This window comes from Hypomesus nipponensis, chromosome 23 (genome assembly GCF_054491055.1).
Source record: "Hypomesus nipponensis isolate SF chromosome 23, ASM5449105v1, whole genome shotgun sequence".
Classification (NCBI taxonomy): Eukaryota; Metazoa; Chordata; class Actinopteri; order Osmeriformes; family Osmeridae; genus Hypomesus; species Hypomesus nipponensis.
This window is the reverse complement of record NC_140383.1, coordinates 2070410-2089281: the sequence shown is the minus strand read 5'-3', so window position 1 is coordinate 2089281 and position 18872 is coordinate 2070410. Positions and strand designations below refer to the sequence as shown.

At 46.3% G+C, this 18872-nt stretch overlaps 1 protein-coding gene across 1 annotated transcript; it reads left to right on the top strand.

Annotated features, from left to right (window-relative positions):
- Nucleotides 1-128: 128 nt before the first annotated feature.
- On the top strand, nt 129-13534 carry pgap1 (post-GPI attachment to proteins inositol deacylase 1). The gene is made up of 26 exons (XM_084689677.1): nt 129-354; nt 1113-1266; nt 2863-3038; nt 3297-3468; nt 3587-3747; nt 3980-4032; nt 4140-4206; nt 4364-4469; nt 4669-4727; nt 4851-4934; nt 5061-5110; nt 5361-5412; nt 5798-5875; nt 6071-6146; nt 6262-6335; nt 6983-7034; nt 7142-7208; nt 7327-7432; nt 7791-7829; nt 8121-8305; nt 8554-8778; nt 9021-9156; nt 9287-9337; nt 9422-9633; nt 9872-9976; nt 10084-13534. Exons 1-26 carry the CDS (start codon nt 223-225, stop codon nt 10220-10222), a joined length of 2811 nt encoding a protein of 936 aa, XP_084545803.1. The 5' UTR covers nt 129-222; the 3' UTR covers nt 10223-13534.
- The last annotated feature ends 5338 nt before the right edge of the window (nt 13535-18872 follow it).

The window sequence follows — 18872 nt, the reverse complement described above, 5'->3', positions numbered from 1 at the left end:
TTACTGTTTCACATTCACTCTAAATGCTGATTGGTCCGTCTTTCACAGATCTCTTCCGTTATTGGCTGAGTGACCTATCAATCAAGTTTTCTACACAGATGGGAAGCGGCTGTGCTGTGTTTCCCATAGATTGTGTCAGACACGGAGATGGGTTGCTTTGGCAGAAATCAAGACATGGGAGGACTACGCTTGTAAATAGACAAAAGCAAAACTACAACAGACATGAGAGTTGTCGCTGTGGCATTTTACGCTTGTGCGTTAGGGCTTCTGGCGATGGGGCTGCGAGAATTATTGTCGGGATTCGAAGAAAATAGGTGTAGCATGACCTATATGTTCGAGTACCCGGAGTACCGGGTGAGTATTCGTAATGTAGAAACTCGGTTCCACGCACCTCGTTTTGATTAGCCTACTGTTGATTAGACATTAAACGTTTGAGCTGAATTGTCGCCTATGCAGGAGCTGTCTTTTTCTTAAACAACATTCGTTAAGATGTTGGGCTATCCTTATTCACAAACTGCTATATTTGTCGTTCGGTGGGTAGGTCGGAATGTTTCACCTGTTAGCACCTTAAGTGAAGCTTTATTATGCCCCTTTCTCTGACACCACGATGCACTGAATCTTCAAGGCACTTCCTTGTTTACCATTTATAAGGTTGTGTCATGCACAACCTCCGTTTTTAATATCACTTTGGAATTAGGTTTTACAGAAGAGTGATGACGGAAGCCCATAGGCTATAGTATGCTGAGTGTGTGGGTGGTGTTGTGATAATTTTGTTACTAGGACAGCGCTTGTGACATTATCACATGTTGTATAAGGGAGAAAGCTGTTGATCCATGATTAGGTGATTACCAAATTACTGTGTCAATCTGATCAACTAACCCTACAAGCGTCCAGGTTGAATTAATCGTTTTTTGTTGCACATCCATTGTTGAAAATATATTTTCGCATGATTGCACAGTATGAAGTTGTGTTCATCCGCCCAAAAGCGTGTCTCAGCTGTATCTTATGGGTGTTTGTGTCTGTGTCACAGTGTGTCGAGATGTAGGCAACTGCATTGATGCATTATGGGTTTAAAAAAACTATTTTGTGTGTGTGCGTGTGCGTGTGCTCAGCGGGTGCACCTGCCGCGGCGTGTGTCCAGGCTGTACCCTGCCTATGGGCTGTACCTGTATGGCGAGGGCCAGTACGCTCAGGAGACACACACACTGAAGCTCAGTGGCTCCCCCGTGCTCTTCCTCCCTGGCAACGCAGGCAGCTACAAACAAGGTGGGTCCCCAACACCTAATAACTCACACAGCTTAAACACCTGGCCTGGGTCCTGGCCTGGGTCCTGGCCTGGGTCCTGGCCTGGGTCCTGGCCTGGGTCCTGGCCTGGGTCCTGGCCTGGGTCCTGGCCTGAACGCAGTTCAGCTGTACGTTTAATAAGTCAGACGAGGGCCAGTCAGGGTGGTTAAAGCTCAGTGGAGTATTAGATTGCAGATCCAGTGGTAGCAGGTTCGAATCCCCCCCCTTTTGCCCCTCGATGACCCAGCCATCCAACTGCACTTGTATGGAGAACAGAAGGAGAACACATACACACAACAGCAGGCCGTCACACTTACGCTCTGGACAAAAGCATCTGCTAAACGAATACATGACATTAGCGAGCCCTTGTGTCTGTTGCTGTTGGACTGACACTGGGCTCCTGACCCCAGCTGGCTGCCTTAGCATCAGACTGGCTGGGCAACACACAGGTCAGCACATCTGGTGTGCTGGCTCTCCTGGCTCAGTACCAACCTGGATCAAAACCCAGATATGGCTTCAGTCAGATGGCTTACAGTATGCGGAGCTGTGAGGTGGTATTTGCGTGTCTGATAAAAGTATAATGCCCACTTCATTCCTGTTCTGTCCTCTGCTGGTTTGGTTTAGTGAGCTAGGGCCGTGCGTGGGAGGAAAACACCCACTGTGTTCTCACACACACACACACACACTGAAGTACACACACACACACACACATGCTGAAATACACAAACACACACATTATTTTTTGCGATGCTTAATTTTCCTTGCTACATGAATTCTGTTAGACAAATCTTGTTGGCATTTCTTTTTTTACACAACCACTGTGTACCTCATTGAAAAACTGAGTTTTTCAACAGCAACCAAAACATTTATGTTGACATCATCTTAGATTCTGTGTCTCACCAAGATAATACATTGACTTGCTTAGACTATCCACATATTGTATATGGTAGCTTCTTAAGGCCAATAAACTGGAGGTTGAGGCTAGCAGGCATAGTGGGCTAGGCTTCCTGTCATTACTGTCAGTTGATTCTTATCTAACCAATGCAGTGCACTCCATAGCTAATCTGATAATCTCCCTTTGCTAACCTATCCCTGAAGTTGACTTGTGTTTATATCTATGAGTCGACTATAATCCATAAGCTGGACAGAATGGCACCGTTCAGCAAGCAGATGGATCGAGAATCAGTGTTGACTTAAGATAAAGATTTACCTAAGCTGACCTTAAGGGTTTATTGAAGGTAAAATTGTAACTGTGTCAGTATTTAGGTGGGAACCCATAATAGTAACTCTATTTTTAGACTTTATTTGTGAACAGGAATGTAATGTCCCTCTCACAAACCTTTCAGCCAATATATCTAGACCAGCGAATACCTCAATTCTATATCAACACCAGCAAATACCCCAATCCTCAAATTGACTGCATCAATGTGAGCCCATATCATTAGCATCTCATGTGCCTTTTGTACGTCGATTTGGACAAAGGCGTCAGCTAAATGAGTAAAATATTGTACGTTGGTACATGACAATGTGTCCTGGAGCTCAACCAGTGAGCCCTGGCTTGTGTCCCCGCTCCTGCAGCTCGCTCGCTGGGCTCGGTGGCCCTGAGGAAGGCAGAGGCCCTGGAGGGCAGCCTGCATCTCAACGTGTTCACCGTGGACTTCAACGAGGAGCTGGTAGCGCTGTACGGAGGCAGCCTGAGAAGACAGACTCTCTTCCTGCACGAGAGCATCAAGGCCATCCTGCGTCTCTACAAGGTCAGGGGTCAAATCCAGGGAATAGATCGCTCTGGGATGTATTTTTCTATGTATTTTTTTTCCTTCCTAACCCAATAAAGATTCATTCTAAATTTAAATAATAATGATGTTAAATATTAAAATGATTACTAAATGATTCAAGTTAACAAAGTTAACTTAAAATAAAACTTTAACTTTTTAACATGAAGCACTGTTTTGATTCATGATAAACTTGGTATATGAGCTGAACCTCTAACCAGTTTCCTTTCTCCCCGGCAGCACCGCGAAGCGCCCCCTCGCAGCGTGGTGCTGGTGGGCCACTCCATGGGTGGAGTGGTGGCCCGGGCCCTGTTCACCCTGCCCCGCTTCAGCCCTGCCCTGGTCAGCCTCATCCTCACCTTGGCCTCGCCCCACCAGGCCCCCCCACTCTCCCTCGACACACAGCTGCTGGGTACGGCCTGTGGAGCTGTCCAACACACACACACACACACACACAGGTACACTGTGGGTGAACACACATCAGAAGACGATACCGTCGGTCACTTCCTATCCCGTGTGTCTTCGTACAGAGTTCTATTCTGCCGTCAGACGGAGGTGGGTGGATCGGGGGGGCGACTTGCGTAACGTGACGGTGCTTTCCATCGGGGGCGGTTACCGTGACTACCAGGTGCGCTCCGGTCTGACGGCCCTGCCGTGCGTCACAGGCGACCCCAGCAAGCTGTCTCTGGTGGTAAGAGGCATTTCAGATCACTGAATACCATCACCGAAACCTTCATTTTCTGGCATACGAAAGTTTGATGGTACTATCAAATGATAAAAAGGTTTTGTATAATTTTTTTTTTTTTAAAGAATAATGTATTGTAGTCTTAGGCAATTGTGTGTAGTCATGGCAACCTCTAGCACTGCTTATTCCCTGCGCTTGTCTCTTTTTCTTCTTCATTTTAATGTGTCTGTCTGTGAAGGTCACAGCCGTCCCCAGGACCTGGGTGTCCACAGACCACCTGTCCATCGTGTGGTGAGCATCCATGTAACCCTTCACAGCATCTCAGCACCACACCCCAGGCTGACAGACGCTGCTCATCACCTGTGTTGTATACGCCTGGCTTCCTGTTTGTGTTGCAGGTGCAAAGAGCTGGTCCTCGCTTCTGTGAGAGCGTTCTTCGATCTTATCGACCCCCAGTCAGGACAGGTGAATGTCTGAAACCTTCCATAACACCGTTCTAGTGGATTTTCAGTTCCATCTCTTTCTTTCTCCTTACTGTAGATGTGACAACTCATAACAAGAGAAAGCCTCATCGCCCTAGCAGTATTGTGGGGGGATGACTGTGGCTGTATGTGTCTCTAAGTTTTCAGAGGATCCAGAGAGGAGAATGGCCGTTCTGAACCATCACTTCATCAGACATCCTGTCCACATGCTGAACGAACCGCAAGAGGCCCCCTTCTCCTTCTCAGGTGTGTGTGTGTGTGTGTGTGTGTGTGTGTGTGTGTGTGTGTGTGTGTGTGTGTGTGTGTGTGTGTGTGTGTGTGTGTGTGTGTGTGTGTGTGTGTGTGTGTGTGTGTGTGTGTGTGTGTGTGGCTGAGGTTGCATGTCACTTTTCTTTGAGGAGCTCTGATGAATCTTCCTCCTTCTCTTCTTCTTACTTCTCTCCAGGTTCTCCTGATGTGTGGAGCGAGGTGAACACACTTCGCCTGGCTTATACCGCCCCGAAGGTAATCACATACCATGAGTTTGTTACATTCTGCTTGTCCAGGTAGCAGCCTGTTTAAATGTGCACTCTAATTATCTTTTATATGGCATCTGAATTGAAACACATACTTTGGTGTCCACAACAGGAAGGCCAAATCAAGTACTTCCTGTTTGCGCTGTCCAGTCGCAGGAAAGCCTACAGTCACTTCTACTGCCGGAGCACAAGCCTGGTGAGAGGATGGAATACTTTAGTCTTACTTAAAATGTATTCAAGCAAGCTATTGGCAAAGAATAGTTTGTGGTCATAGGTACCGGGGATCAAGAAAATAACTACAAATACCATTTCCATCCTACAGGAAATGACCAGCTGGGTTTACGGTTGCACTCAGAGGAATGGATCTATGTGGTGAGTCACTACCGTCCTGTCGTCCATCGTTCCACTTCATAACACTTACTTGACTGTTCCTTATACCACTTTCTTGCTTTTTTCAACCCCCCCCCTCTCTCTCTCTCTCTCTCTCTCTCTCTCTCTCTCTCTGTCTCTCTCTGTCTCTCTCTGTCTCTCTCTCTCTCTATCTCTGTGTCTCTCTCTCTCTCTATCTCTGTGTCTCTCTCTCTGTCTCTGTCTCTGTCCCCTCTGTCTTCTCTACTCTCAGTGTTCAAGCAGTAGATCTGTCCTCAGGGACTGAACTTCTACCAGCCTACAAGGTAAACCTCTCCTCAGTCACACCTCCCGCCTCCTTATCAAACACCCTGGTCTGACAGGCCCATGTGGTCATGCTACACACGGTCTCCCTTATGGAGTCATGGTCCTGCTCCAGCCCGTGGTGAAGGCTGGCCGTGAGCGCGCTCACGGGTCAGCCCCAGTCACGGTCCTGCCGTGAGCGCGCTAACGGGTCAGCCCCAGTCACGGTCCTGCCGTGAGCGCGCTAACGGGTCAGCCCCAGTCACGGTCCTGCCGTGAGCGCGCTAACGGGTCAGCCCCAGTCACGGTCCTGCCGTGAGCGCGCTAACGGGTCAGCCCCAGTCACGGTCCTGCCGTGAGCGCGCTAACGGGTCAGCCCCAGTCACGGTGCGGCTCTCCCTCCTGCAGGTTGTGATCCTGAGGCTCAGTGATGTGTCTGCAGTCTCTCATCTGGTCGTAGGAGCCTCCAACCTCAACGGCAAGCAGGTGTGTTTGACCTGAACTTACAGTCAATACCTTGTAGCAGGACATCAACATGTTTTTTAAATGGTGTCATGCTTCCTAACAGAGATGTCTCTATTTGACACTTAGCTAAGTTTCAGCCCTTTCTATCATACTGAACGCACCTGCCATCTCACAGCTCATAAAGGCCCCTCCCTCCCTCCCTCTTTCTCCTCTCAGTTCACGGTGGAGTGTGAGTGGCAGCGAGAGGAGTCTCAGACCATGTCTGTGTCTGTACCGCACGTTCTCTCCTTCGGTGAGTAGGGTTGTTTCCTCATGCATGCCGGGTCGCTGTATCCGTCCTCGGCAGGTCAGAGCCACCTGGCCGTCCCTTAAACAGGAACGCTAACCCGCTCCTAACCCCTGTCCAGGTATGACTGCTAGCGATGTCACCGTCAACTCCTCTGGACTTCTCCACATAATAGAGCTGAAGCACTTTCACCAGGTATTGTTTTACTCTACTGTAGTTATACTGTTCAATAGGTATGTTCACTTCAGATTTCAAAAAATGGCCGATATTCGACGTTTGTTATCGACAAGATAAAACATTTAGAATTGAGAGTTTCTGAAGGTATAGTTGTTATTTGTTATTGTATTTTTTTCCCATAAGGGATTGATATTTAAATAACCGAACAAAAACATATGAACAAAACGATAACGCATAGAATCCTAGAGCGTTGATTGGCTGATTGTGCTCCCTTGGCGCTCATCGACATGATTTGCGGGTATAACCATATATACATGTCTATGGCTATAACAACATGGACGTACAATTATAGCTCGTTATTTTGTTGCTGCTTAGGCTAACAACGAAAACGGAGATTGCAAAAGTAGCAGAAAGTCGCTAGATAGGCCCACGGGTTTTTTGTCACAAGGGAAGGCGAAAAGTTGCTAAATCTAGGCTTGTGACGTTAAATTGGCAACACAGTTTAACCAATAGCTACTCTTAATCGGTAAACATTCGTATTGTTGGTTACCGGCTACATGGTTAATTATGAGCATCCCTACTGTTCAGTAGCCTATCCGTCTTTTCTCTTCCTCTCTGTCTACATCCATTCAATTCCATAACGTGCCTCTGCATTGCCTCCACAGGTCTATCAGGCCTTTAGAATCAACGTTGTGAGCCACTGCAAGGTCCCCAAAGGTAAACTTTTGTGTCTTCCTTGAAATGTATTTTTGAGTCCACAGAAAGCGATAAATAACTGGCGCCAGACAGATAAATTAATTGGGTGTTATTTTGTAACCATACAGACCGGCTGCCTAACGTATACAGGATGAAGGTGCCCTGGTTTAGGGAGGACTCACTCACCACTTCCAGGTAATAATTCACTGTCTCAGTTGTTTGAATTAAGACCTATCGCAAGTCCTAGAGCTACATGCTGTTTATGTTTCTTTAGTTTGGATATTTCACTAATTGTGTTTCATCCACTTCTCAGCGTTCCCTCGGTAACAGAGATATCAGGCATGCTCCACACCAGTCGCCCTGACAACACCTCAGGTGTCCTCCTGCAGCTCCACACTGCCCCCAACTGCCAGTACAAGGTACGACAGCACGCTAGGTGTGAGAGGAGAACTTAACAGCCAACTTTAGTGACCACATGGTGGCTTAATGTTACAAAATGACTTGTTTTGAAGTTAATGCCACAAAGAGTGTCTGAAAATAAAGTTTGAGTGCAAAAGGGAATTATATATACGGAGCATTTGGTATGTTTATGCTCAAGAACCACTATGTTTTACTTAAGCAATAAGGTACGAGAGGCAGTACTTCATCGTCAATAATGTACGGGTTCCAGGGTGTTGTTTGGCCCGACACGCAGCGGAGGGCCGGAAAACCCTGGAACCCGACATGGATGATATTTTGGTTGGTCTCTACTGTAACTTTCTTGTACATCATCTACAGGTGTCAGTGAGGACTTCATTCCCCAGGGTGCTCGGACAGGTAAAATCCCAAAACCCACTTTTCTCCATTCCAATCGTACAGGATGCTGCTTCTCCTGAGCATGTGAGCTCCCCTCCCTCCCTCCCTCCCTCCCTCCCTCCCTCCCTCCCTCCCTCCCTCCCTCCCTCCCTCCCTCCCTCCCTCCCTCCCTCCCTCCCTCCCTCCCTCCCTCCCTCCCTCCCTCCCTCCCTCCCTCCCTCCCTCCTTACCCTCCCTCCCTCCCTCCCTCCTTACCATCCCTCACTCCCCTCCCGTCCCCTCCTTACCCTCCCTCCCTCCCTCCCTGCCCAGGTGCTGAGGGTTTGTGGCCAGGTGCTGCCGGTGTACACGGCTGTAGCGCTCCTCCTGGCCTGCAGGGGGCAGCTGTCCTCCATTGTGAGGACGGGGGGCTCTCTGGAGATGAGCCAGGCTGTGGAACGAAGCCTGCAGCCCCACAAAGTCGACCTGCCCATCTACCTGCTGCTGCTGCTGCTCAGGTGGGAACAGGAATGTTGGAACAAATCATTCATACATAAACAGGGGTTGAAAATATCAAGACGTTGAAAAGATATTCAAGCCTGTGTGTTTGAACACCTCATTGTGTTTGGTCCCAAAGCGTCGACTATGTCCTTTTGTAATGTTCTGTGGTGTGGTAACTACGATCCTGTTGTAGCACAACTTACTATACTCCTAATCATATTAAACTCAAATGATCATCTAAATATTTCCCCTGTGTCCATCCCAGACAAAGCTGGTTCCAGGACGGCTGGTCAGCTCTCTGTCTCCCCCCTGTAGACGCGCTCCCCTCCACCTCCCCTGATGGCTCCTCCCACACGGCCCCGCCCGATGAATGGCCCCGCCTATTGGCCCCCCTGCTGTATGTGCTGGGAGCTGCTGTTGCATTCTGGGGCAGCACAGTCCTCCGACTCTCCATCCGCCTTCTGTCTTTGCTGCTAGCTCCCCTGCACAGGTAAGCCATTAGGGGGACAGGGACTGGAATCAGGTCGCTTGATCGAACAGTTCCAGCCTGCGGTTAAAAATAGGTTAAGGCTTGAGGTTAAGGGTTAGGGAATACATGATTTTGAATGGGAGTGAATTGTCAATCCTCACTAGGATAGTAATGTGTGTGTGTGTGTGTGTGTGTGTGTGTGTGTGTGTGTGTGTGTGTGTGTGTGTGTGTGTGTGTGTGTGTGTGTGTGTGTGTTTTTATAGACCCTCTGTCTCTCAAGACTGTGGCACCCTGCGTCTTCGCACCCAGCTCCTCCTCATCCTGTCTCTCAGCCTCCTGGGTGGGACTTCCTGTGGAGCCTTGTCAATCACTGCAAGCTTCCTGCTTCACCTCTATAGAGTGAGTCTGAGTGGACTTAAGCTGTCGCCTATGGAACTAAACCCAGGCTCAATACTGATCTAGTGTTCATGCATCAGCCTTTCTTGGGTAGTCTTGAATGGTTGTCTTCTTCTGTGGTGTTTCTCTACAGGTGCTAAAACTTCAAATGACAGAGAGGTCATTGAGTCACATGCTTAACCTGGTAGGTTTCAAACAAAACAAAACACGTGTTGGATACTTGGATCCTTGTATAAACGATCTTCAACATCCACGCCTCTCTTTTCAGGCACCACAGAAGCAGAGGGAGCAGGAGAACGGCAGCACGGACGTCAAGCCGCACGCCACGCCGAGGGAGTGCAACGGCGCCCCCTTGCTGTCGGAGTGTGTACTGCAGGGCGTGAGGTCCGACCTGCAGCTCCACCTCAGCCTGTCGGCTCTGTTCACCGTGCCGCTGATGCTGACCGCTCCCTCTCTCCTGCACTGGTCACGCAGCCTGAGGTGCCAGCTGCCCCACACACAGCTGCACTCACACTAGCAAGACGGGACAGCAGTCCAAACACTCCCATCAGTGGTCCGCTAAACACTGCTCAAGCGTCTGCTAAGGGAAAACGTTATGAATTTAGTATGTAGAAAGAAGCGACCGTTTGCTTCTCAGGGTCTTAGCAGCATTGGTGTGTTCTCATGACGTTTACGCGCGTGGGTGCGTGCGTGCGTGTGTGTGTGCGTGTTTCTGCAGGTATTCCACCCAGCTTGATCCTGACCCCTGCTGGCCTCACACTGTGCCTCTTCTCATCGCCAACGTGCTGCTGATCAACTGTGACGTTGTCAAGCTCAGCAACAGGTACACACACCCAGGCCTCACAGCCTGAGCTGTGCTCTTCACAGCTGTTCCATCTCTTTTCACACCCGTTCATGAATGTCTCGTGTTTATATCCTTCTGTGTTCTAGTAAACTCCTGCCTCTGACGTCACACTTCCTGCTGCCCATCTCAATCGCCATGGTGACCTTCTCACCGCTCCATCTATACCGTGTGACCTACTTCCTGTCGGCCGCCCTGCCCCTGCTGGCCATTTCCTGTTTTGTGTGATGCATGTCACAGAGAGCCGGCTGTCGGCTGGGCCTTAGCCCTGGTCAGACAGCCCAGGTCAGGGGTCTACAAGCAGCTCTGTCATTCACCCACCTGTTGCTCTGGAGCAGAGAGACACACATTACAGTATCAACCCCTTCCTAAATCCACCCTCCACTACGACCAGCTTGGTTTGGGAGATCTAACGCGAACAGACGATGATTCATCCACTGGCTGGTTGAACTGCCCATCCTTCTAGTTGTCCAGTCCACTCAGACCTCCAGAAAGGTTTACTCTGTCAGCTGTAGGGTCTGGTTCCGTGTCATGTGGGCACCATAGGTCTGTCTGAGCAGGATGTAATCACCTGGTAGTCTTTGATGCTCCTGTGGAATTTGTGTGAGTTACAGCTCTACTCTGGCTCACCTGAGAAGGAACCAGAGATTACCACCTGGGTGTTACTGATGGGGTTTCAAAACAAATACACTACTGTGGGCATTTGGTATGGTGTGTTTGTGATCTCGAGGGTGTTTGTCTTGGAGATGGATGGATGAATGGAAGGCCGTTGTCATCCCTCTACTTTATCTGTCGAGGGTCCTGCTCACCTGGGCTGCTACTCAGCACCAAGCTGTCCTCACCTCTAGAGCTGTGAAGCTCTGAGCCTTAACCCCCCCTGCTCAACACCCAGGCTCCACCTCAGAAACCTCCACAGCTCCAGCAATTTGGTTCATTTGAATGTCACAGGATTTTCGCTGGCCCGGGTACGTAGATGATAAATCATTGTATTATTATGAATTGTTTGAATTGCAAGGATGCAGTGTTTTACCATGTCAAATACTGCTGACTTTCATTATGGTCAAGTTGCAAATCTGGTTAATTAGTTACTTTAGGGCATAAAGACATAATAATGGTTTACATTGTTCATAAATTTTCATTAAGGGGAGTCTGGCAAGTTTAAGTAATAAGGTTTTTAAAATGTATTATTTGTTAAAATTGTCCTTAACTATCAACTGTTTAGCCTCGGAATTCAAGATGGATCCGCTAGTGCTGGGAGATGTCATTGAAATATGGTGAACGTCTTTTAAACTTGTAAAACGCTGAAGCAAAGATGGTGTCATATCACTGCCACTGGCACACCATGGCCAGAACGCCTGTTGCTGTTTAACTGCTGTGGTTTTTAGATTTTTGTTGATTTCTTTTTAGGGGTTGCCAAAACTTTAGTTTGTTGATTTGTCTACACTTTGACACTCACCAGCATCTCTGTTCTTCAGCTCTCGGTTGGTATCTGTTGGTCAGAACAGCCAGTGCCTTTCTGACAATAAGCCCCCTCATCTGTCAACACACCTGGTCGGATGCTCTTGTCACAGAGACCAGCATCTCTGACAAACTGATCTAGCCTCTGCTGTTTGCTGCAGCAGGCTACAACCCGAGCAAGCCCACATGAAACCTGTTACGAGAAGGTTCTAAGACAGCCTTTCTCTTCCCTGGTCCTCCTGTCCTACATGTTCTAGATGTTTCCCTGCTCCAACACACTTGATTTAAATGAATGGGTCTTTATCAAACTCAGAGGTAAACTGGTAGCGATCCTTTCATTTGAGTCAGGTGTGTTGGAAGAAGGATACATGTCAAACATGCATATGAGGACCAGTGCTGCAAAAGGCTGCTTTAAGGGTTCTGGGAATTTCCCAGATGTGTGTCGTTTTCTTTCAGTAACACCACAGCAGTAATGGACCACTTGCCTTTTGACACGATATTAGAAACATGGTGTTCTGTTAACGTATGTGTGCTGGCAGCTGCAACCAACACTTATTTTCAAGTATCACTACTATCGACAGAGATGTTAACACAACAGGCTAAGAATGAAAACCTTTCTATACTCCTGTCCGCTCCTGGGACCAAAGCCACACACACGCTCCCTCCAAAATGACACCTGTGTCACATGCACTGTGAATGTACCTGCATCTGTGTGTCCAGGTATATACTGTCTTTGAGTGTAGAGAAGATGTTGCGTTATCAACGCTTTTGTGTGTACAGTATGCCTCCTATATAGGGTACTATTTTAGTGCTTTTAAAACGCACTCTTATCTCATTCCAAACGTGAACAGATAGCTATATCTTGTGGTGAAAGTAGTAGAAATGACAGTGTTTTCTATGAACATGATTGTGTTTTTTATTGGTGTTCACTGTGACCGTGCCGTAACTTCTCAAGCAGAGGGTATTGTATCCTCAGTCAAGTCGATAAGGAAGCTCTCGTTCTTACACAAGCTCCGAAAATGTCCCTGACCGGCTGGTGAATTATGCTCACGTACGTTATGATGGGAACTGTCATTCAACACAGACAGTTGCTACAACAATATCTGACAGGATATTTCATTTTGGCAACTGTGACAAGTCTTAAATCCAGACGTGTTTCAGTGTCTTCTGACGTCTAACCTGCTTAGGTGGACGTTTGACCAAACGGTCTGCAGCTGACTAGAGAATCAGCTTATCAGCATCTCCAGGGTTACTCAATACTAGACAGAATTTAAACAATGTTATGCTGTTCTGCGAGTAAAGAGAAGACCCATTGTAATGTTAATGAACCGTTAATCATTCATTTGCGAGCTGCCTTGAAATCCGAAGGAATCTTTATGTTGTACATAAAAAGTGTCTGATGTAAGTAGGCGTGAATATCAGTTTCATTGCAGTGGCTGATGTTGTATTTGGAACCATGAGACAACCAGAGTCCTTAGTTATTGGGTGGATTTCCAGACTTGCACAAGAGATGACTGCAGTCATGACAAAAATAAAAACCATAACAGACTCACATTATGCCTGGCATACTGTGTTGATTCCTCATGACACCTTTGACACAGTGAACAACGTTGTCATGCTTTTACATGGGCAGTTTGTGAGTAAAAAGCTGTTAAGTGTGTAAGTGAGCGTCGAATTAGCTGTAGCGTGACTATGTAAACACTGCATTGTGTAGTTAAGCTGATAATTCGGTCTTGCATCGTTTGTTCCTAGAGTGACTTCTCTATAACCTTGTCAATAGCTGATCCTAAAAGAGACCATTCTTAAAGACCTTTGCTGAAGCAGATTGGTTTGCTGGGCATTTTACTGAAATTGAAACCAGATTGGACATTGTCTAAGGGATATTTTGTTGTTGTTTTGGGTGTGGTGTACAATGGAGAGACTTTGGCATACCCAATTCTCAGGTTTAAGCATTGTCATAACAAAAAAGTTTTTTGTTGTTTTTATATTTTTCACATTTTTAAATCAATTGTTATGATAAATGGGATGTTGTGGAATTTGTAAGCATTATTGCTGTTCAAATAAAATTGGGAGACACATCGACAGACTGCATTTCTTTAACGAAATCAAAATTTGCATTCAAACCCCACATTCATGAACCACACAATTGTTTTTGTAAAATTATTTTATGAGGAAATGCACTTCGAGTAACACGTTTTAAAAGGTTCTCATAGGCTATTACATTTGTATTTTTTATATTTTATATTTGTGTGCTGTAGTCATGATAACTGAAGGTCAGTCAAATTACTATAAGTTACTATACATTTAATAAAGGTAAAAGCACGCGCACAGAGCACTGCTAGCGACGCGAATATTGTTGTGATGCAAGTTCCTTGACCTTGCCTATTGCCCACTCAGGAGAGAGGAACACGATCTCACCTCAGACTGAGGTGAACGGAGGTGCAATTACTACATTTTACTACCGCGTAGTATAACAATTTATATATACTTATTAATTATTATTTTTTGTATATGTTCATTCTCTCTTGAAAGCTGGGGCTCCCATGGTCTAGAATGTCAATCCCAGTTTGAGTGAAGGTCTCGAGGCTCCGAACTGTTCTGGCCGCTGAGGGGTTCTTGTCATGTTTTATCACCAAACCTCTGCAACACTGTGGACAGTGGTGCTCTTCTATAACGGCATCATGCACTCTTAGTTTCAAGTGGCATGTATAATTGTGTCTCTATGCATGCAAATATACCTAAATTATTATAGTATCATAAATGTAGGCGTGTCATTTCATAGAAATCCATTTGAAGCTATGTGATTGTATTGATTTGGGACACGTCAAAAAGAGAGATCAGTTAACGCCGAATGTCTATAGTAAAATGTCAGATGTTAATGCTGTGTTATCAGTTGTTGCACATGCATGCACACAACACACGCATCTGGACTGGTCTATCCCCTTTAAGTCAACGCCCACTTTACTGTTCTCACACCAATACACCACATCAACACGGGAGGCACGGCTCAAGCATTAGGCATTATGCATAACTTCATAATGACCCCTGTCATAGCCCCCCCATCTATAGATGCCGCGTTAATTAAATAGTCTACGCCATCTTACGCTGCATTGGTTTGTCTCGGGACCTGCATTTTCTTGCAGGACAGGCTATTCGCTTCGGAGCGTCTGCTGGCAGCGGTATTTATGGATGGACGCGAGGACGTGATCGGCCGGGACCGAAAGCGCATTGCGATACAGAGAAAAAGATGGGGACTCGCGTGAGATAACTAAAACACAAGCTGTGGAGGAAACAATGTTAGTGCGTTCCAGACGCTGTTGCTTAATTTCAAGAAGGCCGACCACAGAGTTTCATAAATTGGGCCGACCAGCCTGCAACACGACAATTTCTTGCCAGCGGTGCTGTCAACCGGAGAAGGGGATACCGTCGTGGTACGTGACTCAAACCAAGCCTGAGCTATATTCATCCCGGAGACCTGGGCCCCTAGAGTCGTACCCCGCCCGTCCGAGCAACAAATTCATCGTAATATCAACTCTATAAATCATAGAGCTGCGGAGAAAGGCTGTGTTGTCACAGTTTCTCCCCTTTCCTCTCCGTTGCACCTCTGCGCCAAAGGTAAGTCATGCCACCCAACCAATCCCTGATGGATGTGATCGTTTTAACGTTCATCATCCACAATGAGGACAATATGAATTAAAATCTGTCATTGTTTTGCTTAACAGCATTTTGCTGAAATGTACTGCGTTTTACCACTTTGTATTGAAACAGAATTGATTGATTAAACGGCTTTCTCTTTTGTCAAGGAGATGGCCATGAAAAAAATGACGTAGGGAATTCCCACAGTAACCTAATAGCGAGCTATGACAGCAGCACATTCTTTCATTGAGGCACATAGGATTCAGCCGCGTGCGTGATGGTCTACATACTTATGACTGGAGAGTATTAGAAGAGAATATTAATGAAGTGGGCTAGCAGTTTAGTACCTCTCACCTTAATTGAGTGTATGTTCATTAACCCTTGTGCATGCCTTCGGGTCATTGTGACCCACCGTCGTGGTGCAAAAGGTCGATCACAATGACCCGAAGGCAGCACAAGTAAAGCCACGATCTACACCCAAATAGGTCGCACTGATGAAGTAAAAACGCTGTTACGGAAGCCAAAGTGGTGCATAGATCTAACATGGTGATCTAGGCTTGGCAGCAGAGGATGGAATTGATCGTTATTGACGTTAAATACTTAAACTTTGTGAAAATAAATTGCGCTTCCATGGATGTTATGGACTTTTTAGTTCATTAATTCAACGTCAATGATATAAAAATGAGAGGCATGCAGTCTTTGATGAAACCGTCTGTTGAGCAGTGAGCACGGTCTGTTAGCGGGCCTCGCTTTTCTTCAGGGCTGACCTCATAAGAAACCATCAAAGTGAAAGATACCACCTGTATGAAAGCGCACGAGGAGCTATGATAGGATATTAATGCCACGGGTTACTCGAGCTCTAGAAGGTTGCCAGCCTTGCTGTTGTTAGATAAGGCTTCAAGCATAGCGCTGATCAGTTACTGGACACTTATTATCACTTCAGATATTATATTAGAATACTTCACAGTTCGTTTTTAAAAACGATTTTCATCAGTTTTTTAATATTCAGCTTCCAATGCTGTCAAAGCTCACTTTTTTTTTATCCCTGAGCAGCATAATTCATTATAAATGATTATTCTATAAATATCATTATTCTAATTAAAATTCTCTCCTCATATGGTATTTGATTAATCACCAACGTGTGGTGCAATTCAAATGGATTCTATCAGTGCCAAACTATGGAGTCTGTGCACATTTCTTTTTAAAATCCCATATCTGCATACCTCCTGTAGACATGGCACACCATCTGTAGTATTGATTGTTTACTGAAGCGTGTACAGTATGTGTGTTGTCTTGATGTTAGGGTTAGTAACAACAAACAGTATGTGTGTTTATATGTATGTGCACCAATGGAAGGACATTCTGGAAACACGTGTATGGATGTTGATTTGTCTCATTAAGACGATAGACCAATCCATATCTCCCAGCATGCAACCTGCCCAGGAGGTTTGTCTATGCTGCTAAAGGGGGTAGATTAGGATATAATAGTTATTGTTTACGTGAGTCAGGAACCATTCATAGTATTATTCTGGAGAGTAGATGTCGACAAGTGTGTGCGTGCGGTTGGAGTAGTGTGTGTGGTTGCAAGAGTGTGTGTGGATGAGTGTGTTTGTGTGTAGGAGTGTGTGTTTAGTAGGATGTGTGCGTATATCTTGGGGTATGTAATGTGTTGGTGAAGCACAATAAGATCCCAGAGCCAGACTGACTGCCTGCCAGCTGCCCAAGGTGCTGTTCTGTCAGCCTGTGGTGCTGCAGTCACCTCCACTGGTGCAGGCGTCCCTCGCTACACACACACACACACACACACACACACACACATGTACTCGCACACACACACACACACACATGTACTCACACACACACATGTACTCACACACACACATACTGGTGGAAAGGAATCCCTTTGCTGACATCACTACAGCTTCACATCACACTGACACAGTCAGATGCACATTCTGAACAGAACAGTTTTTTAAATAACAAAGCCAAAATTGTCTTCCTCAGTCAGCAAACTAATCACACAAAATCAACATTAACATATCACTGTTGCTGACACACTTTGACACGCGGACAATTATAGCAGACAGGTGTGTGTGTGTTCTGCAGAGGAGTTGCTGTAGATGGGGCCTTTCATCTTGAGGATTCAGCACTTCTTCTTGGCAAGGGGGGAACGTGCTCGTCCCTTTCTACCCCCCTCCTCCCTCCATCCCTCCTCCAACTTCCTCCCTCCATCCTCCTCTCTCCCTCCTCCCCTCTCCTCCTCCTCCACCCTCCAACTTCCTCCCTCCATCCTCCTCTCTCCCTCCTCTCCTCCTCCACCCTCCAACTTTCTCCCTCCATCCTCCTCTCTCCCTCCTCCCCTCTCCTCCTCCATCCCTTCCCCCGCTTCCTTCCTCCATCCTCCCATAGACTCCCAAGGTTGACAAAAAGCTCAGTCTAAACCAGGCAGCCTGATATTGACTAAGTGTCTGCCAGATGGACACTTGTCAGTCAATATTTTACATCTGCACCACCGGTGTAGGTGGACAAAGATATACAGTACTTTGCTACTTTTTAGGCAAGACTGTTTGTAAGAATGCACAAATGACAAATTCTCTAGCAGTATCCATGTTCTATCGTACACAAACAACTTCACTTGCTGCACTAGTTTGCTTGGAATATTTTCAAAACATTCTCTGTTCTCTTCTTTGAGGTAGTCCTTGGTGTAATGTGACTGGACAGGAGAGAGGAAGGGCTCTACCACATCATGTCCCGTTAAATTAGTGTCTTCTAGAAAGAGCGCAAGAGGAATCTGTTTTGTTTTTAAAGTATTCTAACAAGGCCCAGGAAGTTTCCATCTGTCGTTTCAACTGCCTGAATAAGCAGCCGTATTTACAACCCCTAGAAATAATAATCCAATGCATCAAAAATTCCTTTAATACCTGATACTTTAATACTTGATGTTTTTATACTTTAATATTCATACTCCATAGGCCTACCCTCAGATACACCCTAATACTTTGACGGGAAACCAATATAGTTAAATCCTTTGTGCAACCAATCAGAGATTACTTTAGATCCAGGCTTTGGTAACCTCTAACTAAGGTCATGTTCCTGCCTGTGTTGTGGAAAACAGATTGCTTATCCCTTTGTCTCCCAGTGTGACAGACACAGACCAGACTTCTCCCACTATGGTCAGGGAAAACAACACAAGGAGAAGGAATTTCAGGACCTCAAGAACAGTTATGTAACAGTCCTCTCTTTAGATGGTTCTCTCTCTAGATTGTGTAAACGGCTGCTGTTTATGTATATTTGTCTTTCTCCCACAAATGTATATGGGTAATGTATGAGTGAGTGTCTGTGTGTGTGTGTGTATATGTGTGTGTGTGTGTGTATGTGTGTGTGTGTGTGTGTCGGTTGTAGTCTTGCAAACTGTGGGACATCCAGGCTGTCCTGATGTCCGATGCAATGGCTCTAGTTTCAATAAGGGTTGTGCAGAAGCACAAACAATCTTCTCTCTCTCTCTCTCTCTCTCTCTCTCTCTCTCTCTCTCTCTCTCTCTCTCTCTCTCTCTCTCTCTCTCTCTCTCTCTCTCTCTCTCTCTCTCTCTCTCTCTCTCTCTCTCTCTCTCTCTCTCTCTCTCTCTCTCTCTCTCTCTCTCTCTCTCTCTCTCTCTCTCTCTCTCTCTCTCTCTCTCTCTCTCTCTCTCTCTCTCTCTCTCTCTCTCTCTCTCTCTCTCTCTCTCTCTCTCTCTCTCTCTCTCTCTCTCTCTCTCTCTCTCTCTCGCATACACACACAGCAGACC